Here is an 18438-nt window from a genome sequence, read left to right as displayed (position 1 = left end):
ATAATAACTACTTTTTAATATATATATTAAAAGTAGTTAGTATAGTTACTGCTCAATAATGGCAAATTTACAATTTTAGGGGATAACCCCAAAGCATATGTCTATCAAGCTGGAGAATGTTTATCATATTCTGTGCAATCTTTCTGTCAAACCTGGAAATTAGTCTTTTGTAATATTTCAATATAGCAGCTTCTGTCATAGTTAAATATAGTTCAGCAATATTATGCAAACTATATGCAAAGGCACATATACAGAGGGCAATGGAGTGTCTGTGATTCTGACTCACTTAAAAAAAAAAAAAAATCACGCAAAGAAAATTCTTAAACTATTGCAAATTTGAATAGTTAGTGAGGTGAGGGACATGTACCTTTAAAAGGATAATTCACTCATGAAAATGAAAATTGACATGATTTACTCACCTGTGTTATTCCAAATCTGTGTGACTGACTTAATTCTGTTAAACAAATAAAATATAATACGTTTTTTTTTTTTATGTTAAGTATTTCACAGAAGTAAGTCACACAGGTTTGTAATAACATGAAGAAAAAAGTAAAAAATACGTGCACTAATAAAATGGAAAAGGCATGTGAATGGATGAGAATGAATCTGAAAGGAATGTATAGAAAGAAACCAAAGCACAGAGTGATATAAGAAAGATAGCAGAATGCCTGAAATTTGCTATGGTTCATGCCGTCCAGCCTTTGAACAGCTCAAATGATGCACAGCCCAACGGGAATTTTCCCGACTCTCCCGATTAGCCGCTCAGACCGTGGCAGTTGGCGTGACTGATCTTCATGTTGAGCAAGTGTGGATTCATCCAATCACAAGTGCCCAAACTGAAGAAGAATTAATTCCTTTAAAAAAATTAAATGCCCTTTCACCTTCATCCATCTCCTCTGATATCCAGTCATCCATTCGTTCATTTCCGAGAGTCTAGTGAAAACTTGGGAGAGTAAAAGCTGCTAGAGAGTGACAGAGAGGAACGGAGAAATAAATCACTGGTATACTAGCATTAACTGCTGACTGTTTGTTAGTAACTCCTCCTGAACTACTAACACAGCAGGTTCAGAATAGTTAATCAAGTTATTTGTCACTCCTAATTGACAGCAATAGACAACAGAAACCAGTGATTCTAACTTAGAGTAAAATGAAGAGACGTGTGCAGGCAGGAACTGCTGATTCGGCGGCACATTCACTGGCCTCTTGTGTGCTTTAACAAGATTGCCCTATTAGATAAAAAAAAAAAAAAACATTTGCACACATATCTGAACACACTATGTGAGTCGTCTGAATGTTTTAAAGAGCAGATCATATCGGTATCTTTGAAAAATATATTTTTTGCAGTTTGTAACATAGCTATCCTTCAATGTAAACAGTCTGCAAAGTTGTTAATCAAAAAAGTGCATGATAAATAAAGATATTGTCTCGCAAAAGAAAGAGTAGACTCTGAACCGCCTTAATGAGTCGTCATATTTTCAAATCTTCTCCCTGTTACCTGCTATATACATCACAAGGTAACACATTTGCATAATCCTGCCTGCCCACGAAATACGAACACCCTGACCTGCCCACAAACACTTCCGCTAGTTAGTGTGTTTATATCATGCCGACACAATATTAGGACACTTTAAAATATTATATGATTTAATGATTCCATAGAAGCAGTGGAAAACATTTATATCACTCTGTGACAGTTTTGGTTACCACTGACTTATGAAAATTAATAGAAAACCACTGGGACATACCTCAAAATACTCTGAGAAGTATTTTCTTCCACAGAAGAAAGAAAGTCATACAAATTTAGAGCATATAACTGTGATATGTAAATGATGACAGAAAAGCATCCCATTTTCATGACTTTCCCCATTCCATTGAAAGTATTAAAAAATTATATATTTATTTTACTCTTTACTGCATTTACCATTATATTGTGAATTGCTTTTACTTTCTTTCTTTCTTTCTTTCAAACTGGACTGATGTATGACAGTGAGGTTAACACAATGCCCTTTGCTCATAGAACTATTTTCAATAAATGCAAATGAAAATGCTGCAATTTATTTATTCATTAAGAAGGTGCTTTTAACAGTAATGATTCACTAAGGCCAGTACTTTTTTTCTCCCTTTCTCTCTCTCATGTACAGAGTTGTGTGTAACATTAGATATTTGACATTTTAATATTTAATAAACTGTTCTATGTACTAACCTCTCTTTGTAAATAGACTATGCTGATGCCATTATTATGGTCTTTGATTTCTCTGTTCTGTGATATTTCCAGGCCTTAGTGATTAGTTCTACCTCAAAAGCACCATTTGATGATTTTGTTTTGACTGTTTAGTTGAAGACAACTTATGGCACACCCTTTTAGATATTTTATTCTCTTGCATTGCTTGATTTTCTGTTCTCTCTCTCTCTCTCTCTCTCTCTCTCTCTCTCTCTCTATCTATCTCTCCTCTCTCTCTCTCTCTCTCTCTCCAACAAGGCAAGACAGATTTTTTGAAACCCCTTTTGCATCAATTGTTATTATCTGCAGTTCCTTTTGGATCCCCTAGTGGTGTGAAAGTTACACTGGACTTTTAAATGCATTTTTGTGCTGAATCAATTTCATCCAGTGATATGCATATATTTAATGTTCTTCCAACAGAGACCATTTGTCCTCAGTGAAGATGTTTGACATCCATCTCTGCACTTTACAGAAGGTTGAATCAACATGCCCACTTTATTGTTGAGCTGTAATACCTCCCTGTCTCGTCCCCATGGCATCAGTCCTATGTGAGGGAACTAGTGAAATGTAATCACCACCATCTCGTGGTCTTTTAAATATTATTGAACAGCACACAAGCGATTTAGAGATTTCCCTGGAATGCATGAAAGCACCACTTTGGTTTCTTGTCAGGGTTTGGACGTGTATATCTATGCAGTTCTCAACTTGTGTGTTCCTTTTAAGATCTGAATGATAAACGTTGCCTGTTGTGTCATCCACACCCAGCCTTACATGGAAATGCCAAGTGTATAAGATATGAAACTATGAGAGAGAATTGGGAAATGGGACAGGGAGAGAGAGCGAGAGATACTAAAGATTCACATTAGAAAAGTGAGAGGAATGAAAGTATATTTATAAAATACACCATACAAAGCGATACTGACTCAACCAATGGCTTGCATTAGGGGGCAATGTGTTTGAAACTAACTTTTGAATATTTAGACTGGTGATCTTACCGATCTGCTCTGCTGCATGCAGCTGTGTGTGGGCCTGCGCCTGTGTCTGTGTCTGCGCTTGCTGCTCCTGCAGACTCTGGCTGTCCACCGAGATGCCACTGTCACTGTGTAGCTTCTCTCCCTCTGGAGATGGTGTCTGATTAGCTGTGGCTGCGCGATTATTAGCTGCCTGTTTATTCTGCTTGCAGCTGTTCCACCTGGAAGCCACAGATGCACATGTACAGTACAAATGAATGTAATGAGTGAGAGTAAAGCATAAGAAGCTTTCAATTTCAACAACAAACATGTTCACATAGTGGTGCTTTTTATTTAATATGCCAAAATATGTTTGAAATGTAGTCTTTATGTCCTTATTTTTCTCAATTAAATTTAATTAGATGTATTTTTATAATTTAAGTTAAATTAAATTTAAAGTTTGTAATTAAGTTAAATAACATACATACAGCAATGTAATAATTTAAAGTGCATAGGTTAGTGGGTAATTGTAATTAGCTTAAACAGTCATCTAAAAATGACTTAGTTTAAAGGAATAGTTCACCCAAAAATGAAAATTAGCCCATGATTTACTCACCCTCAAGCCATCCAAGGTCTATATGATATTCTCCTTTAGATGAATCCAATCGGAGTTATATAAAAAATGTTCTGGCCCTTCCAAGCTTTATAATGGCAGTGGGTGTTTCTGTTCAACAGTCCAAAAGAAGTCCAATAAAACACATCCATCATAAAAAGTGCCTCACACGACTCTGGGGGTAAATAAAGGCCTCCTGTGGCGAATCTACAGTATGCTTTTTTTTAAGAAACATATCCGTATTTAAAACATTATAACCAATTTTGAAAAGTGGTTATAACATTTTAAATAGGTTTTCTTACAAGAACAAATTGATTCGCTACAGGAGGCCTTTATTCACCCCCCAAGCAGTGCAAGGCACTTTTTTATGGATAAATGCAGTTAATTGTACTTCTTTTGGACCGTTGAACAGAAAAGTCTCAGTTATGTATGTATGTAACCCTCATTCCATGAAGAAGGGAATGGAGATGTCATGTTGATGGCCAATGAATGGAAAATCTCACCAGAGAGACCAATCTACTTGAGTGTAAACTAAACGAGCCAGTGTATGCAATGATTCCATTTATGCAATGATTGCATCCAGCTACAACTGATCGCAGTGCAAGTATAAATAGGCAGCAGGTGCCATGCATACTCAGGTTTTTGCTGAGGAGCCGAGCCAGTGACGTGGCTGCTCAGCAGTGGTACAGCAACTGTGGCAACAGGTCATGACATCTCCCTCCTTCAGGTAATTAGGGTTGCATATGTAACCAAGACGTTCTCTTTCAGTCAGCCACTTTAGACGTCACGTCGATGACCTACGAATTAGGAATCTCTACCAAAGAGCCACATATGCTGCCCCTTTCAGTGTTCTGTCCAAGCCTCCTGTGCCACTTTGGATTCAGTCAGGGCTCGCAACTGAAAGTCCAGTCACTGTTGTCTTAACACTACCCACTCAGTGAGATTGGATAACACTGGTAAAACACATCAGTTCTACTAGGAACAGGAATGTTGCGGAAGCCCCATCCTTCCCGAAGGTGGTTTCAGGTGGCACTTACACATATGGATTAACTCCTTTAGGAACTCTGTACATATGTAAGATTTAGAGATGGTTATAACACCTTTACAGATGGTTATAGAGATGGTTATAACCCCCTTGATGGTTATAACCCCCCTTTCTCTCTGCCAGGGTAACACAGGCTTATGCTATACTGTGTATAATAAAACACATATGGGATCCACTTAGGTCACTACATATGGCACCCCATCCCTCTACAGGTTCTCATGGATTCATCAAATAAGGGCCTGGCAGAAGACGCTTTACCACGTTTGGCTGCCAAGGGAGATGAGGTCTACAGGGTGTACATTATGCACACTTTGTAGCAAGTATCACAATTTATGAAATAGCAAGCTGATACCTAGCCGGGGCCTCTCAGTGCTTCTACGTGTTTGAGGTGAGAACACGGGAGGATATCGTCTCAAAACAAACTTGTTAGGGATCACCCAGCACAAAGCTTTAGAAATATCTGTCAGCGAAGTGCCATGAGCCAGTGCCCAGGAGGATGCAACACTCCTAGTAGAGTGAGCTCACAACCTGAGTGGGCAAGGCATGCCTTGTGTCTGATAAGCAGGACAATGGCATCCATTATCCAGTGGGCCATCCTCTAATTGGAGACGGCATTCCCTTTCTGCCAGCCTCTGTAAAAGACAAAAGAGTTGCTCTGGAGCTTTGTGTCTGGCCTATGTATAATCTTAAAGTGAAGACTGGAGAGAGGAAAGCTATTGCTGGGTCTCCCTCCTCCAGGGGCAGTCCTTGCAGGCTCACTACCTGATCCCTGAAGGGAGTGGTAGGAACCTTGTGCACATAGCCAGGCCTCAGACTCTTAGATCTCGGTCAGCCAGCCCAAAATCTAGGCAACATTTGTTGACTGAAAATATGTGCAGGTCCCCTACCTTCTTGATGGAGGCCAATGCAACCAGGAGCAGAGTGTTCATTGAGATAAACTTTAGCTCTATTGACCGGAAAAGGCTCAAATGGGCCCTGCTGGAGTGCTCTAAGTACCAGACTCAGGTCTCAAGAGGGTAAAAAGGGAGATCAGGGAGGGTTCAATCTTCTCGCCCCCTAAGGAACTTGATGACAAGGTCATGTTTCCCTACCATCTTCCCCTCCATGGGTCATGATGGGTGAAAATAGCAGTAACATAGACTTTAAGGATGGAAGGAGACAGCCTTCACTCCAATCCTTGCTGCAGAAAAGAAAGCATGACTCTGACTGGGCATCTCCAGGGGTCCTCTCAGTGAAAAGAACACCACTTGACGAACAGGTTACACTTCAAGGAGTAAATGTGTATCGTAGATGGTGCTCACGCCACAGTGATGGTGTCCACTACCTCTTGGGGTAGAACCTCTTCCATCCAGGGACCAGTCATGGAGTTTCCCGAGGTCCAGACTCGGGTGCTACAGGGTGCCCTGTCTCTGAGAACATAAATGCTTCCTCAGAGGAATCCGCCAGGAAAGGGCTTTCATGAGGACCATCAGGTCCGGGAACCAGGTCTGGTTTGGCCAGTAGAGCACAATGAACAAGACCTGCTCTTCGTCCTCCCTGAATGGGGGAAACACATAATTGCACAGTCCCGACGGCCAGTGTCCCAGTGTGTCCGTGCTGAGTGTTCCCACGGTCAGGGAGTATAACAGCTGGCAGTGAGAGTTTTCTATAGAGGCAAACAGCTCTACCTGTGCGACTCCAAAAAGTCTCCAAATAAGCTAGACGTCTGAGGATGGAGTCTCCATTTTTCCGGGAACGCAGCTCATGACAGACACTTCAGCCACACAGTTGAGGAAAGTGACCTCAGATGCTTCTGACTTCAAAGGAGGAGGTGGCAGGTGAGTTATGACATACAACAGGATTGCAGACCACCTTGTTGGGTGGTGTATGCAATGGTTGCAGTGTTTTCCATACGGACCAGTATGTGCTTGTCTCATAAGTCCCCTTTGAGATGGTTCAAGGCAAGGCATACTACTAAACACTTCAAACAACTGATATGCCACTGCATTTGGGGGGCTGTCCATACCCCCAAGACTACTTGCCCTTTTGTATTTGGCAGCCCAGCCGGTGGTGGAGGCATCCATGTGTACCACAACATGCCTGGAGACTTGGGACGGTTGCACCCGAAGATGCATTTCTGTGTCAACATCTTGAACAGTAGCTTGTTAAGGGCCGGTTCAAGACACACATGTCCAAGATTGGTCATAATCCGACGTAACCGCAATTGGGGCAGTGTGGTGGAACACAGGGACCCGGCTTAGGCAGCTCATGGGCAGGCTGAGGCAGAGTCTGAGTGTGCAGTACAGCACTTACCTGGTTCCATGGTTGGAGGGTGAGCCTGACAGGAGCAGAATGATGATACTGCTCGGCTCTAAAGCCAAAATCTGAGTATGCGTTGCACTGGATGCCTATTTATACTTGTGCTACAATCAGCAGCAGCTGGATGCAATCATCACATGCCAATGATCATTGGCTCTTAGTTTACAATATAAAGCCACAGTTCCACCGCTGGAACATTACCCAGGAACTAGGGACTTTGGGCTGGTACTCGTGTGTTTCCAACACAGGAACCAGGAAAAAAATGCTCCTCAGAAAGTCCCTTCTGGCGAGGTAGCACTTTTTCAAAGTTCCGTAACTTCTGGGGGCGGGACTTGGGAGGTAAACATGTCGATTGGTTGAGTTCACGCAGCATTGATTTCAACCACCATTTATTCAGATATTTTTTTTTTATATTATTGTTATTGTGTCATGAAATGTAATTTTAAAAGTATTTCAGGTGAGAATGTAGTTGTTTTAAACTCAAATCTTTCTTTTAAAGACAATGCCTATTTAAAATTGTGTTGTTTCACCGATTTCGGACACGGTCAGCTCCACGCGATCAGCTGTAGCTCAGTGCTCATGTATCCGCCTAGAGCAGTCTCAACTCGGCTAGTGCTTCTGATATGTGCTGCTGGCTCTGATGTCTTAAGTACATTTCCCTGAACTAAGTAAATTTTTGCTGCTATTATTATTTTTACATGAAAAACCAAAGGAGGCAGTGGTATTTGATATCGCATTTCGTTTTCTTGTAAATATACAGTGGTGAAAATTGAGGTAGCCAAAGTGAGCTGACTGATGTTATGAAGTACGCTGCTGTTTGCAGAATAAGCGGATTTGCTTTGTCGCGGACATAATATATATATATATATATATATATATATATATATATATATATATATATATATATATATGTGTGTTTTTGTGTGTGTGTGTGTGTGTGTGTATATAAAGACCTCTAACACTAGCTTGCTCTACTCTTTTTTTATTCTATCTGTTTTGTTTTTTATTTATTCGATTATTTAAAAGCCATGCTCCGTGTACTGTGTAAACCTAACTGAGACTTGTTATAGCACTTATATATATCATTGTTCTTTTTGTTGTTTTTGATTGCTTCCACTGTCCTCATCAAAATGTAAATGTAAATGTAATTTTCATTTTGGGTGAACTATCCTTTTAACCTTTGTGATATGCTGAAAATCCTTTTCCTGATTTTGGTGTTTCCAGTCAAAAAAACGTTTTGTAGTTCTTTTAGGAACAATGATCTGAGCTTATACACCTCCATTTATATTGAAAAAAAAAATTGTGGATGAGTCAATATTCACAAAAAAAAAAAAAAAATTAATCCAAGATTTTTTTAAGCAATTTTTGTAGGCTGGCTATTTCAGACTGGGAACACCAGAAGTGTAATAAGGTTGGGGGGGAAATCCCCCAAAAAGTATGAAAATTATCACATTTGTCTTTATTTAAAGATTTTTCCTCTCTTTTGCTCACCTCTTAAAGATGATGTAAGCCAGAAGGCCGACTACAACCGCTGCAAGGATGGGGCAGTAGATGGGAATCAGGTTCTCATTTAGCCCTCTGCCAATGAAGTGAGGGGAGCTAGGTTTGGGTGTTGTGGCATCCCCTCCGGGGTTGGGGCTCCACAAACCATTTGGATCAGTGACAGACGTACTGGAATCACTAGCGAAAGTGGGATAGGTAGGACTCAACGGATCTGGAACAGAGAGAAAGACAGTCACACATATATTAGCTGCGAATGACTGGACACAGACGCAAACTTAGGTTGAAAACTTCTGCAGTCTGCTATTGTATCTAAATAAAATTCACACTATTTATGTCATTTAAAATGCTAATTGGATATTGAACTGAATCTAATGAGACCATTAGTAGAAGCTGTGAAATTTACCAATGGCTGTCTGGATGGTGTTATATGATATATGGCATTTTTCACCCACTAAAGGCACTATTTGTCTTTCTTCCTCTCGCTATTGATTTGATGCATAATTTATACAAAGGCAACCCCCCATAAACTCCTCCCAGTTCCCAACAGCACAACAGTGGCCGTCCACTTTTTCAAAGGCCTTTGTGTCAAGAGTATTTTTCCCATTTATTGGCTCCATAGTCATTAAAAAAATAAATAAATGAACCAGCATTACAATCACATTACAAACGTTCAGTTTAAATCAGTATTAAAAATTACTTAGAACTATGAATAATAAATTATTCATCCAGTGAAGCTTAGCAAAGTATGGTGCAATTTAAAGCTGATGACTTTCAGTCATAAATTCAGTAAGTTTTACATTTTATAGAAAGCAAAACAAATATTTCTTTGTAGGAAATAAATGGCTTTTTCTTATAGAAACCAACTGTTGCACTTACACACACACACACACACACACACAATTTTGCTTTTGTTTTACTGTTGAACTCTTCACTCTTTCTCAAGAAAAGACTCTAGAATCAACTGGAGATTATTATAGTTCATGTCTTTCATGGCTGTAAAATTAGTGGTGACAGGGTTCAATCAGGGCTCAACAGGAGATCTTCAAGATGCCATGACTGTCTATAACATTCTCTTTCTCATCTGAACTAGTCCAGAGCAGCCATATGTGTGACTGATTAAGCATTGCTGAAACAGAGAACCTTTTTGCAAGAACTTTGGTTTGATTTAAAAAGAAGCTCCAGCTAAAGGAGAAAGGTGCAATTTATAAAAACAAGAACCAGCACTCTTGATTTACATGGATGAACCATTTAGAATTTGGAAACTGCCGTTGATCTCACCATAGTCTGAAAATTCAGCTTACGCTGGCTATTGACCAGCCACCATGTTCTAAAAGCCACAAAAATCTCTCTGAAAGGGATTCCAGTGATATTGTTATCTTCCTTGTAGCACCATATTCCACAGGAATAAATAGAACTACAGTGCGTTCAATGGATTGTACTGCTGTTTAACAACATAATGATAATTTAGCTCAACATCTTTCCAAAAAACTTTCAGGACACAAAAACTCAAAAAGAAAAAAACATTTTTAAAAGATAGAAGTTATGAAAATGACATGATCTAGGATCTTTAATACAGTGCAAAGACTGTAAGTCTATACTTCACAGCCTTGTTTTAATCTGCATTAAATTCAGTATGATATCTCACCTGATCTATTATTAAAAGTTAATAGTTTTTGTTATTATTATAGTTATAAGAAACCAGCTACTCAGTTCCACAGCTCCTAGCTTATTGCATTTACTTCATTTTATAGTCTATGAAGTGTCTGTAAAATATGAGTGTATTGTAAATACAATTGAATTGTAAAGTCATAATGAAAGTGACTTGGTCATGAGCTGTTTAAAGATTAGATTACTTAAAGAACATTGTTTTCTAGATTGGTTTGCACACATACACACAGTCTTTGGCACACCTTTCAAACGTATGCATCTGAAGGCATGTGTCGCAGTCCTCTTTCTTTTCTTTATCTGTCTCTTTCACTTAGTGTCTCTCCCTCAGTATCTGTCAGTCTTCTCAAGACCTCTCCCAGCCCATCTCCTCCCTCTTTCTTAATGGAAACATTGATTTGTTTTCTGATTGCATATTTACTAAGTTAAATGATTTCTGAAAATGCTTGTTTTTTTTCTGCCTCTGTCTCTGATTGAAAACAGAGTACATGAAATTGCGATATGTGTACGTACTTTCTGCCTGACTTCGCTTGAAACCTGAGTGAAATGTGTTGTTGCTTTTTTGGACTGAAGCTGAAAAACACAGTCAAAGGTTAACAATTTCAAATTCTTTTCTCTTTTAAGTTTAATTTTGCTTCTTAACTGGGCATTTTCATGATGAAGTGCCAAGTGTGAAGTGCTTGTTAACCCTCAGCTGGGTATCTTTATTCTACTCCTCTCACAGTGCTGTTTGGAAGGGATTGTATTGCTTATCTGGTAACCCTTTTCAAGTTTGTTATAATTGCTCTCTTTATCTAATAGAAAACACTCTAAAAAGACCGTACCACACAGCAATCCCTATTCTCTCCTAGAGTGTGTGAGTGTGTGTGTGTGTGTGTGTGGGGGGGGGGGGTTGATAGACAGGAAGGGGAACGATAAGAGCCTGATGGGTGCATATTTGTATGAATGGATAGATATGAACAGAAGCTTTACTGTTAAGTGCTCTGATTAGCTGCAGTAATTACACTAGCAGCACACACACTTATTTATCGGTCTTAAACAAGGATTTATTATTTAATAGATATAAAAAAGAGAAGTTCTTGAATTTGAGGCTATTTGTTCCATTTGTGAAACTGTATTTTAGTATAGTTTCAGTTTTCCCCCAGTTATTTTAGTTTTTATTTTTATTTTAGTTAACAGAAATGTTTTCATGCAGTTTTAGTTTTAGTTTTATTTAATGAGAACAATGCTGAGTAAATATTCTGGTTGCTCAAGTAATGGTTAAGAACATCATTACCCATAAGATGTCATTCCATGTTGACATAAAATCAGTTTTTATGCAGCAAAAAAATTATATCCTGGATAGAAAAGGTGTGTTAATAAATTGTAACTTTGCATATCAGTGTAGTTATTGCTAACTCAAGCTAAAACTATTAAACGAACTAAAATTATTTCAGTAATTGAAATAATGCTAAAAGAAAATATCAATATTTTGTTAAGTCTTACAAGCTGATTGTGGATAGATAAGATCCCTGAAGTTGCAGAGACTAAAGTCTCAAAACCAAAGAGATATTCTTTATCAAAGTTAAGACTCATGCCAGGTCCCCCTAAAAGACCTTGGTTAAACACGTCCCCACATGTCTATGTCACTATGTGGAAAAGTTTGCATAATGCCACCCAAATGTTCAAGCAAAGAAAGAAGGTGTGGTTTCAGTAACCGCAGTTAGTGTTGAAGTAGTCATATCAGAGAGAAGCTGTGTGTATCTAGGCGAAAGCAAAGGATTAAGAATTCATTAAGATTATTCACGACAGAACAGCAATGCATTTTTTGGATGACTGTTTCGAACCTAGAAGAGAGGGGAATTCTGACTTTGCTACGACAATCTGGTGCTTCTGAATCAGCTACTGGAAGTATGCTTTGTTATTAGTTGAAGTTTTTGCTATTGACTGTTCAAATGTGGAGTTTTGCATGTTGTGTGTGTGTGTGTGTGTGTGTGTGTCACATGTGTGTGTGTGTCACATGTGTGTGTGTCACATGTGTGTGTGTGTCACGTGTGTGTTTGTGTGTGTGTGTGTGTGAGACAGAGAGAGAGAGATAGAGATAAGGTTGGAGTCAGCTGTCTTATCCGTCAGTAGCTTGTGTACTGCAAAAACATACGAGCATCATCACTGTATCTGTCAAGCGACTCTGTTCCCCTATTGGGCTTGAGCTGATGGTAAAACAAAGGACATTATTAACTGATTACGCGATTATGGAAAGGGGCGTTACATTTCTGACAATTGCTTGAGTGCTTTTTAAAAAGCATCATACGACCCCTTTAAAGATTGGGAAATGAAACCCGGAGTGGAACTGGAGCAGAATGACTACACACCTCTGATATTTTTCTGCATGTGTGTGTATTGGAGTGTGTGTGATGTAGTAGCTGCAATAGAGGTCACAGATTGAAACCCGAGAGTAAGAAACTCCAGCGGCCTTATTGATCCAACAAAGGAAAGAGCTCAGCACATCTCTCTTTTTCTGTCACACACTCAGACACATGCCACTTTAGTCCATATGAGCTGCAGGAAGTGAATCACCATGCATCATAGACCACCAGCGTAGAGAGATGGTCATTCAGGCATGTGTGCCTTTGACTCCTACTGTGGTCATTCTCATGAAAGAGCTTGTTTTTAATGTGCCACCCCTCATCAAAGGGCACATAAATTAATGACCACCAGAGAGATAGACATGAAAGGGTCAAAGATACACAGACAGAGAGTGAGATGAATAGAGAGAGGCAGTAAAGGTCACGTATAAGGTCATTTTAAGGATGATAATGTGGTGCTCGCAGAGGGTGGTCATCTGTACAGAAATACACAAGGATCTATATGACCGTGTGTGTGTGTGTGTGTGTGTGTGTGTGTGTGTGTGTGTGTGTGTGTGTGTGCGTGTGTGTGTGTGTGTGTGTGTGTGTGTGTGTGTGTGTGTGTGTGTGTGTGTGTGTGTGTGTGTGTGTGTGTGTGACAGGGCAGAACAAGGCTGCTCTGTGCTGATCACATTATCTTCAGAACAGTGTTGAGGGAGATATTTTGAAACTGTGGCTTCTAATTATACAAGCTAATAATAAAGTACTGAATTACAGTCAAATTAAAAAGTACCTTAGTTAATAATAAAAGTAGTTTGCAACTTTAAATGTAGTTATGTTTAAAATATACACAATAGCATTCAAAAAGGTTGAATGAAAAAGGTTATTGCAAACCTGATTTTTCCTTTAGAAATCATTCTAATATACTGATTTGGTGCTCACAAAACATTTATTTTTAGCATTATAAGAGTTAAAAACAGTTGTGCTGTTTGTTTTTTTGTGGAAAGTAGGACTTGAACATTACAGTTAATAAAATACACCATGTTTTGATAAGTTACTCTCCAGTGCTGCTAACGGAAACACAAAACTAGCTGTCACATTTCAGCACTTTGCCCATTTTTTCTGTTTGTGTCTCTTCTATCTTCTTCCTTTCCTCACAGGAAAGAGGCTGATGAGAGTCACAAAAGAGCAGAACCTGCTGCCAGTGAAGCTTATCATGTGTGTGTGTGCGTGTGCGTGTGTGTGTGTGTGTGTGTGTGTTTAACTGACAGCACTTGCAGATGTTTTATGATTTACAGATTCCATCTGCAGGGATATCTCCTTATATCTCCTTATGCTGCACACTTTATGCTACAATACAGCACACACACACAGCAGAGCACTTCAAGTCACAAACCTGAAACACTTTTTTAGCAAACATTCACTTAGTAAATCTGCTAAAAGTGTGTATTTTGTTGATATTAATTCTTACTTTGATATTAAAGAGGTCATAAGATGCTTTTTTAAAGATATTTTTTTTACTTTGGACTTTGGAGTGAGCAGGGCACGTGCGTGTGATTAAATAGTCGTTAGGAATGCATTTGGCAAAAGGAGCAACAAAATTTGCTCATTATCTTCAGCTGGGATGTTCCCATGACAACGCAGCAAGTGTCCATCAGCAGATGTCACTGTTTTACTATCATAAATATGACTTTTTTATTGTTGTTAGCATAACTGTTGCAAATAAAAATGCATTTTACATTATATATATATATAAATAACAAAACTTTTAAAATATAAAATGAATATTATTTGTATGTCAGTGTCCATTAGTAAATCTGCTGACAGACACGTGCTGCGTTGTCACAGGAACATCCCAGCTGAAGATGCCCTGCTAACTCCAAAGTCCCCACTCCAAGGGGATAGGGATGATCACTTCCATTTAGAATTTGCCCAGGAACCGTTCGGTAACGATACTAGCATTAGCACATCCCTAATTCTGACATGTTTAAATGTTCAAAAACACATTATTTTTCAAATACTGTACATTATTGTAGGTCCTCTATGCCCCGCCTCTCTCAAACGCATCATTTTCTACAAGTCCCTGCTTCCGACAAGCAAAGTCTGCTCTGATTGGCCAGATGACCCCAGTGCATTGTGATTGGCCGAATTTCCAAGCACTTGACGGAAATGTAACGCCCCTTTCCATAATCAAAAGCTTCATCTTTCAGAATAAATGTAGTTAATGATGTCCTCTGTTTTACCATCAGTTCAAGCCCGAAAGGGGAACAGAGTCGCATGACAGACACAGTGATGAAGCTCATGTGTCTTTGCAGTTCACAAGCCACTGATGGTTAAGACTTCTTTGAACAGTCAATGGCAAATATTTAAAATAATAACAAAACTTACTTACAGTAGCTGATTTAGAAGCACCAGATTGTCATAGCAAAGTCAGAATTACCTCCTGTTCTAGGTTCACAAAACGGTCGTCCATGAAATGTGCTGCTGTTCTGTTGTAAGTAATCTTAAAGATTCCTAAATACATCTACTTCTGGAAGGCCAAATAAAGTGCTTTTGCTTTCGCCTAGATACACACAGCATCTCCCTGACATGGCTGCTTCAACACTAACTGTGGTTACTGAAACCATGTCTTCTTTCTTTGCATGAACACTCTCTGTTTGTCTGTGTGGACAACATTCAGGAAACCTGTTTGGAAACAATCCATTTTATGCAAATGTGTTTGTTGCCATTAGACTTTTGAAGAAGTTCCATCAGGTCCCACTTTACCTTTTTTTTGTTGCCCAGGATGCATTATTACACATTAGTGTTTACACTATAGATTCCATGTGACCACATGCATTTTTAGCTATCTCTAAATGTGGTTTGAGTGATCCAATTACAAAGTGGTTTGGACCCCCGTTTACACAGTTAGGATTGTCCATTTGTGATCAGATCACCTGAGACAGATGTTAATCTGGGTGTGACACACACATAAACCAAAGAGCCACGGCTGACAGTAAACCCCAAACTGACAAATCCAGCCCAATCCTTGACCCTCACACACATACAGCCCCAGGCTTCAGACATCAGACAGTCCCACCACCCAAGCACTAGCACACTAATGCAATGACACGCCACATTACATGCCCTCTCCAGCCATGAAAACAGAGCTTTCTCTGTGTGTTTAGTTGAGCGTGAGTCTTAAAGAGGTAGAAAAAGGGCCGTCACTTCATTTGCTACAGTCAGAGTGTCTCTTAGGTAAGCACAGTCCTAACAGAAACAAACAATCACCTGGTTGTGTTTCCTTAGTTTATGAAATACTAAGGACTTTGAGAAGAACAATAAAGTTATTTGATCATTTTATATTTTAATATATAAGTTTATTATTCCACACTGTATTATTCCATCTAAAAGTATAAAAATGTAGTTGTGACTGTATAAGTGCACATTTTTAATAGTATATCAAGCTTATTTTCGTGTTTGTGTAATTTGTTTTATTTTGTAATTGTTTGCATTTTTGCTATTGTTAATGTCTGTATAGCAAATTTTAAAATGTAGAAAAATTCCAATCATATATTATATTATGTTATATTATAGAATTGTTTATTCTGATAATAATTTTTTCAATAATAAAAAAAAAGAAAGAAATCTGCAATTTTAGCACAACTAGTGACACAACATGGAACTGCAACAGTTTTATTTTTGGAAGGTTTTTTGTTTGTTTGTCTTTTTGTCTTTTTATAAAAGGTGTAAAATCACTGTGATCCACATGCCATTTTATACATCTTGGAATCCCCAAGGTCTATACGTGTATGTGTGTTTGCATGTGTCACTGGACTTGACCTTTTGGACTACTGCGACCTCTATAACTACAAGGCTTTGCCTTATCCACACTTTGACCCTTTCACTGCAAGCCCAACAGCAGACACATACGGAAATGACCCGGACTGATCCTCCAACACATGGAGGAAAGCAAACATGGAAGAAAGAAATTGGCTGTTAGAAACAGTGTGAGAGAGATCAGGCTCGATCACGTCATATACAGCCAAACAAGTTGCTTGTGATGTTCGTGCAGTTGCCTGTAGTGATTGACCACAGGCTACAAAGACTACAAATACACACACACAATGTGTGCAACCTAAATATGCAGGGAAGAAAAACTGCAAGTAAACTGAAGCAGAAATATAGTATATAACAAACACAGGAAAATATATATTTTTAAATCATATACCTATTATTTACTCTTTTTTCTTTTTCTATTATCTGATTAAAATGTTTATTGTGGTTACATGTGATATTCTTGAGAGTATTGATCTCTCACCATGACACCATGCATCTTCATAGGGTGTGCAATTCCTCATGAGAATCTCTATTTCCTCCTCGCAGATGGTGCAGGGCAGGCAGGGGTCCAGTGTATTATCCTGATCAGAGTAGGTGTCGTCCAGACACTCCTCACAGATCGTGTCGTGAATGTGGTCGCAGCGCATCAGCACACCGTGACCACGCGGACACACAGTGCACGGCTCACACTGGCCCGTCAGCTCACTCATGAAGTAGCCATAGTTGCACACACACACAGCGTCGTTCGAGTCGGTGCAGGGGGTCTGCATGCGCATGAGACCCGTGCATTCTCTGCAAGTCTGACACTTCTCCGTGTGACTGAACGTCGCAGAGAATGTCTCACCTGGAGAAAAAGATACAGAGAAAAATCATCAGAATGACAAGATAATTCAAATCTGCCCGTCTGCTGTTAATAATGACCCCTCAGGTTCAATTATTGCAACCTTAGTTCTTGAATTACAATTCATCAGTCATGATAGTGATAATAAGACAAAACAAAAACAAAGTGGGACAATAAGTAATTAAGGAAAGGAATGCTGTGCTAGACTGTGTTATAGAGATCTGCATGTTTTCATTTCAATATGGCAATGATTTCTACTGGCAAAACACAAGTCAACTTGGCATTTCTGTATATGTAATGCATCTGAAATTAGTTGCTCACAGACCCAACATAAAACTTCAGATTTCAAAATAGCTGTGCAGTCCAAAGTTGAGACAAAGGTTTGTCCACACCTGTAGCGTCGTCCCATTATCCCCTGCTGGTAGATGTCATAAATACTGCAAGGAGCGTATTTCTAAATGGACCCTTTTCACAGATGGTGATGACGTGTTTCAACAGATATTAACATTGTGACATTGACATTGACAGATGACAGTCGCAGCTCTAGTGAAGGGACTGTATGCGCTCTTCTTGTGTCTTCAATCAATCAGTGTTGTCATAATATCATTTTTTTTAGCTGAGTTATTAGTCACATGACATTCAAGCGCAAGTGGGTTTCTAATCTCTCCTGCATGTGTCTCTCATGTGTGTCCCTGTTCCTTTATTCTCATGGTTATAAATACACAAACAATCAAAGAGAGAGAGGCAGAAAAACATACAGAGAGATCTGTGTTGGAAATGTTCTTGTATTCCTGGAACACAGGACAGCTTTTCATCAAACACCACAGCCATGAAACAAAAACAGTCCCACAGCTGCTCTCCACACTGATCCAGAGCAATATTTTATCATTCAGAGATTGCTCATCCACAGCTGAAAAACTGAAATAGTATTCTTCTTGTAAATTGTAGTAGAGTAATCTTTGTTTACCGAAAAACTAAATCATTTTTACAGCTGCTGAACTTGAACAAATCAGTCTTTTGAGTCAGTTCTTTTCAGTGGAATCAGAGGGATGCTATTCTAAGGTTCAACTCCTGATTGATTTGGTCACATATGAGCATGGAATGCCATGAGTGTGATAAATTATTGCTTCTAGTGTTTAGTGTTATAATTTAACTTCAT

At 39.0% G+C, this 18438-nt stretch overlaps 1 protein-coding gene across 2 annotated transcripts in view; it reads right to left on the bottom strand.

Moving 5' to 3' along the window:
* LOC113044219 (tumor necrosis factor receptor superfamily member 16-like) overlaps positions 1 to 18438 on the bottom strand; it is a 38805-nt gene that overhangs the window by 9895 nt on the left and 10472 nt on the right. For both annotated transcript variants that reach the window (XR_003275857.1, XM_026203997.1), the window contains exons 3-5: positions 16920 to 17282; positions 8619 to 8841; positions 3217 to 3413 (exon numbers count right to left, since the gene is read on the bottom strand). Coding sequence is in view for 1 of the 2 variants with exons in the window: in XM_026203997.1 (XP_026059782.1) it covers positions 3217 to 3413; positions 8619 to 8841; positions 16920 to 17282 (783 nt within the window). In the remaining variant the exon portion in view is untranslated. The remainder of the gene's footprint in view (positions 1 to 3216; positions 3414 to 8618; positions 8842 to 16919; positions 17283 to 18438) is intronic.

The sequence above is a fragment of the Carassius auratus genome, chromosome 3 (assembly GCF_003368295.1).
Source record: "Carassius auratus strain Wakin chromosome 3, ASM336829v1, whole genome shotgun sequence".
Lineage (NCBI taxonomy): Eukaryota > Metazoa > Chordata > Actinopteri > Cypriniformes > Cyprinidae > Carassius > Carassius auratus.
This window is presented reverse-complemented; position numbering and strand designations above follow the sequence as displayed.